Raw genomic sequence first — 7,402 nt, 5'->3', positions numbered from 1 at the left:
TTATACCTATAATCTTAATTTTCTTTTAGTTTGATCTGTATAGTACAATAAGATATAATTAATCATATGTTAACACATGATGATTTGTATTCAGATTAATGTAGATTTCACTTCAAATCCTTAAAAGAACTTTTTTACCATCTACATTTTCTTAAATTTATCACAAAGGTATAATAAAATAAGAAAAATATCAATCAACATAGTTGATTCGAGTGGTAAACAGTTTGATATCTTAAGCAGTTTTAATCTCGGGAGGATGCTATTTGCATACGTGATGTTAAAAAGCAATATATATGAGTAAATTAGCTACACTTATTGGTAGCAGTTTGTTATTAATAAACTGGACTAGTTTATTAGAATTATTAAAATTAATTTACTACATTTCTATTACAATGTCAAAAGTTTGGTGGAAGTATGATCAAGGGATATAGGAATGACCTTCTTCTCCTTCAAGTTCATAATATCCCATCTCCTTAAGAACTTGAGTACATTCTGGGAGAGGCTCCCACTTCTTGAACCTGAGATTGTTGACGAACCGTTGGACGCCTTCGACGCCATCTTTCGACGTTAAAACCACCCTGGATTTCCTCCATGCTTCGGTAGGATCATGACAATCATCCCTTGGACTCTTGAATAGACTCACCTCACAGATCTCTTCCGAGTGATCGCCTTCCACCTCGATCTTGTATGCTCTGGTGTCATCGGTTACGACATCTTTGGTGATTGAGGTTATCATCCTGTCGGTGTGGTTCCGACATTCCAAGTTCACTAATGCGCCTGCAACAACAAACTCGTCATGTACCAACATATCAACTAGTCATAATTTCATTTACATACCCTTGAGTGGTTCGTTGATTATGGTCTCGAATTTGACACTGCAAGTGTCGCATTAAACCTTGCATTCAGCGATAAACTTAACCTCGACGGCATTGACCGAGTCGATGAGGGATGAAAGGCAGATCACCAAGGAAAGAAGAGCGACCTTTGAAACTTGTTATCTGAGAGTAACAATCTGAGACTAAATTGGAACATGAGAAAAGTAAAAGAAAGAATCAAATTCTTTTAAAAAATAAAAAAAATATTATAAGAAATAAAATACTCTATATTTTGATCCTAAGATCGGAATCAGTTGAGGCATGTCGCTACACAGTTTTCTTAAGACAGTTTTTTGGCCACTCCTTGGTGCTCGAGATTCTTTGGTCGTCTGTCTCCCAGGATACAACAACTAGATGATCGGCTATAATAGCATAACAGTAGAGATTACAAACTTTTCTTGCCTTTGACTATCACCGGAAAACTAGAGGAAAAAATGATATTTTCTGATAATGATAGAAAATATTTTCAAGAGAAGAAAGCTTCTTGAATTCTGAGTTGTGAAAAAACTGAGAGATTTACTCAGTGTTTATAGGGGAATTTTGAGAGAGTTTTTCTCCAACTAAATCTATTTTAATATCTAAATTTAAACAAATAATGATATCTTTTAAATTTAAAATATTAAATTTGAGAATTTACTCCAACTAGATATCTTTTAATATATAAATTTAAATAGATAATAATATCTTTTAAATTTAAAATATTAAACAGATATACATTGCTTTTATTATTCAAATTGAACAAATATTATTTTAATTTGAAATACACAAAATTATATAATTATCTTTAAATATTCAAAGTTAAAAAGGTAACACGTACAATTTTAAATTGACATATTAAAAGAGTAATTATCCTACTGATATTCAAATTAAATCATATCTTTTAATTTGCAATATCTAAAAGGACTCTGAATTTAATATAAATATTAAATCCGTAAATGTAATTCACCATTTTTTCCAACAATCCCCCACATGAATTAAATTGATGATTTAATCAAAAACATTTTGACACGGTGTGGTGATAGCCTTTACGATTGATAGTTACATAGGATAGGTAGGTGTCCTCCTTTGAACCTTATTTTGTGATAGTATATTTACTTTACATTTTAAATAGTAGACACGATGTCCTTGAACTGTTCTGTCATTTGTGTAAACGATGACATACATCACATAACTACCATTTTGACAAGAATTTAGTTCTCATGAGTATGTTCTTAAAGCCATGGACATCGCCTGGTTCTGCAAGAGTTTGATAGAACTATGCCCCAATAGTCTCCTTGAAGCGGCCCCACATCACTCTCACATAGGTGACTTATGTTACTCGGCTCACAGAAGCACTCAATGGTCATTAAAAGCCTAGCTTAGCCTATACCACTTTTATCACTGTTTACATCATAGGAACAAACTTGGGATAAGAAACCCCCACAGTGACCGTACACGGGTTATGCAATTAGGTTTTCCCTTTGAACCTAGATATTGGGATCTCCAATCAACAAGGCGGGGTTTTCCTTTACATAACGCCTTTAAATTTCATGGGCTTTAGTCTCATTCCTTTAGATGTCTTCTCAACTTGATCTCGATTTAACCCGTTGGTTAGTGGATCTGCAATGTTATCCTTTACTTTTACAAAATAATAGAGATAACTCCATTTGAGATCAGTTGTCTAATGGTATTGTGTTAACAACGCATATGTCTCGAATTACCATTATACATGAAATTTTGTGCTCTAGCAATTGTAGCTTGGTTGTCACAGTATATGCATACTTTGGACACATGTTTCGACCATTCTGAAATATCCTCAAGAAAGTTATGAAGCCATTATGCTTATTCTCCTGATTTATCTAGAGCTACAAACTCATATTCCATTATGGATCTAGTTATTATCGTTTGTCTTGAGGATTTCCAAGACACAGCTCCTCCTCCTAAAGTGAATACGTATCCACTTGTACCTTTGGTATCTTGAATATCATATATCCAGTTGGCATCGGAGTACCCTTCTAAGAAAAAAGGATCTCTGGAATAATGAAAATTGTAATCACGAGTATATCTAAGGTATCTCAATATCCTTGTTAACGCTTTCCAGTGAATTTCACTTGGATTGCTCCTGAATATGCTTAAACTGCTCACAATAAAAGTGATGTTTGGTCTCGTACAGCTCATGAGATACATTAGGTTGCCTATGACCCTTGTATATTCCACCTGGTGAACACTTTCACCTGGGTTTTTAGAAAAATGTGAACAAGAGTCTAGTGGAGTTATGACTATACCATTATCGCACTTGTTAATTTTTTTTTCAAGGATCTTGTCCATATAGTGTGATTGTGTTAATATAAGGCCTTTAGATGGTCTTTTAATTTGGATGCTAAGAATCGTATATGCCAATCCCATATATTTCATGTCAAATCTTTAATTTAACATGTCTTTGGTACGTTTTACCATCTCATTGTTACTTCCAACAATGAGTATGATCAACATATAAGCATAGAATAACATATCCTATGCTTATTGTTTTGACATATACACAATTTTCATACTCATTTATCTTGAAGTTGTTTGTCATCATGACATTATCAAACTTCTCATGCCATTATTTTGGTGTTTATTTAAGTCCATACAAATATTTGACCAACCTACAGACTTTTCTTTCTTGACCTAGAACTACATGACCCTCAGGTTGTTCCATGTAAATTTCTTCGTCAAGATCCCCATTCAATAAAGTTGTTTTAACATCCATTTGATATACTTCTAGATTTCGCAAAGCGACAATCACTAGTATCATTCTTATGGATGTTATTCTTGATATAGGAGAGTATGTATCAAAATAGTCTATGCCTCCTTTTTTCGGTATCCTTTTATTACCAATATGGCCTTGTACTTATCAATTGTTCCATCTACTTTCATTTTTCGCTTGAAAATCCATTTAGAGCTTAGTGGTTTAATCCCCAGAGGAAGATCCACTAATTCCCATGTATGGTTCTGCATGATGGAATCTATTTCACTCTTAATGGCTTCTTTCCATAAGGTGACTTCAAAGGATCGTACAGCTTCAATATACATTTAAGGTTCAGCCTCCAGCATAAAGGTTAAGAAGTCTGGACTATCCTCATTATTAGTATTTAAGGTTCTTTTTATTACACTTTGATAAACTTCCTTAGATTTATAAGGGAAAATATTTTCAAATAATTATGCATTCTTTAATTCCATTATTGTATTCTTGTGAATCTCGGGATTCTTAGATTCCTACACAAGAAATCGATACGTATTGGTATGTTCCACATAGCCAATAAAATATAATCCACAATTTTAGGACCTACTTTCATTTAATTTGATAATGGGGCCACTACTTTGGCAAGACACCCCTACATTTTCAAATGTCTGTAGGAAGGTTTCTGACATTTCCATAATTCGTATGTTGTCTTGTCTTTTTCTTTTCGGGTACCTTATTTAAAAGGTAATTATTTGAAAGGACAACTTCCCCCACATGTTCTGTGGTAACCCAAAATTGTCTAACAAGACATTCATCATTTCTTTTAGAGTCTGATTTTTTCGGTCGGCAACTCCATTTGATTGAGGAGAATAAGGTGGTGTTACTTCATGAATAATATCATGTTGTGAACAAAATTCAGAGAATGGTTCAACATATTCACTACCATGATCACTTGTTACCATCTTAATCTTTTTATTAAGTTGGTTTTTGACTTTCTTCTTAAAGATTTTAAATTTCTCTATAGTTTCATCTTTGCTCTTAAGCAAATATACAAAGCAATAATTTGTGATATCGTTAATGAAGGTAATAAAGTATTTATTCCCTCATCTCGTTTGGACAAATTTCAAGTCACAAATGTCACTATGAATTAAATAAAGTGGTTTAATATTTCTTTCAATAATTTGAAAATATAACCTAGTTAATTTTGCCTCAATACATGTTTCATGTTTATGATTATAATTTATATGTAGCAATGGAATGTGTTCCAAGTTAATTAATCTCTGCAGAGCATCATAATTAACATGTTCAAGCCTATCATGTCGTAAATTAAATGACTGAAGCATATAAACGGAAGAAGAAACTTTATTCTTATTCATGTTTTTGGCTTTTATAGAGATAGCATTAAGTTTCCACATGTCATTCAATACATATCCTCTAGCCACAAACATTCCCCCTTTGGACAAAATCAACTTTTGGGATTCAAACACCATTATAATATCGTGAACACTTAGAAGTGTTCCAGAAACAAGGTTTTTCCGTATGTCAGGTACATACAACACATTCTACAACTTGAGTTATTTGTCTGAAGTCATCTTCAAGACTATAGTACCCTTCCCCTTGATTTCAGAAGTCACAACATTGCCCATGTAGAGTTTCTCCCTATTGTTGCAAGGTGTCAATTCAGATAAAATTCCTTGTCGCAACAAATATGGTGTGTGGAACCAATATCGTGCCATCATTCTCTTGGATTAGAGTTAACCAGATTGACTTCAGAGATCCTAGCACATAGATCTATATCATCCACATTATTAGTCATTATTTCCACAACATTAGCTTCGCAAGATTTGGCTTTCTTTGGATGTCTGCACTCAGAGGATTTGTGCCCCATCTTTCTACAGTTAAAACACTTCTCTTGGGTTGTTTTCCTTTTTGAAGTCATTGACTTCCATCATGTTTGCCTTAGCCTCTTCTTTGCTGAGCTTCTTGGCAATAATTCTATTGTCTTCTTCTATTCGAAGTCTGACAACCAGTTCTTCCATGGTCATTTCCTTCCTCTTGTGCTTTAGATAATTCTTGAAGTCACTCCATCCAGGAGGTAATTTCTCAAATATAGCGGCTACCTGAAACGATTCGCCTATGACCATTCTCTCAGCAAGGATTCCATTGATCAAAGTTAGAATTCCTCCACTTGTTTTACTACTGGTTTAAAGTCAACCATAGTAAAATTCAAGAACTTGGAAACTAAAAACCTTTTAGTTCCAACATCTTCAGGTTTATACTTGTGGTCCAATGCTTCCCATAATTTCTTTGATGTTTCATAACCAATATATACCAGATATAATGAATCTTGAAGACAATTCAATATTATATTCCGACATATATAATTTGACTTCTTCCAAGCTTCAACAATGTTGAAAGCAGTAACATTGCCTTCTCCATCTTTAAGAACATAAGGATATTCCTTCAAGAACCTTGAAAGATTCTCTATGGTCAAATAGAAAGCCATCTTCTGTTGCCACATCTTGAAATTCTCTCTACAAAATTTTATCGATTTTTCGTTGTGGTTAATTACCATTGCCGATTGACTCACATTCAAATTTGGATTAAACCGAAATTAGAAATAATTTCAATAAATAGAAAATTAATTCTCGTTTATTTAGATTTTGTTATCAGGCAAAATCAAAATTCTGAAATAGAATCAGTAATTGGGGTTACTTTTATGACAATTTTTGTTATACAGATTTGTCCACTCGAGATTCTAGTAAACCCATTAAGACGACAGGATATATCCCAAAACAAATTTGTTTACCATCTTGTATTTCGTTTTCCCCACAATTATGTGTTTCTTTTCCCCATAATTCTGAATTATCTCGGATTAAGAAAGGTAAAAGAAGAGAAAGTTGCCTTAAGATTGTTATCTGAGAGTAACAATCTGAGACTAAATTGGAAAATGAGAAAAGTAAAAGAAAGAATCAAATTATTTTAAAAAATAAAAGAGAATTACAGGAAATAAAATACTCTATATTTTGATCTTGAGATCGAATCAGTTGAGGCATATCGCTACACAGTTTCTTTAATACATATTTTCGGCCACTCTTTGGTGCTCGAGATTCTTTGGTCGTCTGTCTCCCAGGATACAACAACTAGATGATCAGCTACAGTAGTACAACAGTAGAGATCACGAACTTTCTTTGCCTTTGACTATCACCGGAAAAATAAAGAAAATGGGATATTTTATGAGAATGAGAGAAAATATTTTCAAGAGAAGAAAGATTCTTGAATTATGAGTTGTGAAAAAACTGAGAGACTTGCTCAATATTTATAGGGAAATTTTGAGATAGTTTTTTCTCCAACTAAATCTCTTTTAATATCTAAATTTAAACAGACAATGATATCTTTTAAATTTAAAATATCAAACCAACTATATATTTTTAATATATAAATTTAAATAGATAATAATATCTTTTAAATTTAAAATATTAAACAATTATACACTCCTTTTATTATTCAAATTAAACAAATATTGTTTTAATTTGAAATACACAAAAGCATATAATTATCTTTTAATATTCAAAGTTAAAAAGGTAACACATATAATTTTAAATTGACATATTAAAAGAGTAATTGTCCTATTGATATTCAAATTAAACCATATCTTTTAATTTGTAATATCTAAAAGGAATCTGAATTTAATATAAATATTAAATTCATCAATGTAATTCACATTTTTTTCCAACAAAACTTTTTCCATTTTTATTTATTTTTGTTTTCTTTTTTTCCTTGGATGATTAAAGCTTGTGAAAGTTGGGAAAACTTATCAGGA

The 7,402-nt window shown here is 32.2% G+C and overlaps 1 protein-coding gene across 1 annotated transcript; it reads right to left on the bottom strand.

The window, feature by feature from the left end:
• Positions 1–355: 355 nt before the first annotated feature.
• Positions 356–782, bottom strand: LOC120143434 (anther-specific protein LAT52-like). Its single transcript, XM_039157755.1, has one exon. The coding sequence runs from the start codon at positions 734–736 to the stop codon at positions 419–421; it is 318 nt and encodes a 105-aa protein (XP_039013686.1). The 5' UTR covers positions 737–782; the 3' UTR covers positions 356–418.
• Between the last annotated feature and the right edge of the window lie 6,620 nt (positions 783–7,402).

The sequence above is a fragment of the Hibiscus syriacus genome, unplaced genomic scaffold, assembly GCF_006381635.1.
Source record: "Hibiscus syriacus cultivar Baekdansim isolate YM2019G1 unplaced genomic scaffold, ASM638163v2 tig00110847_pilon, whole genome shotgun sequence".
NCBI lineage: Eukaryota > Viridiplantae > Streptophyta > Magnoliopsida > Malvales > Malvaceae > Hibiscus > Hibiscus syriacus.
The sequence above is the reverse complement of the archived record's forward strand: the minus strand, read 5'-3'. Positions and strand labels throughout refer to the sequence as shown.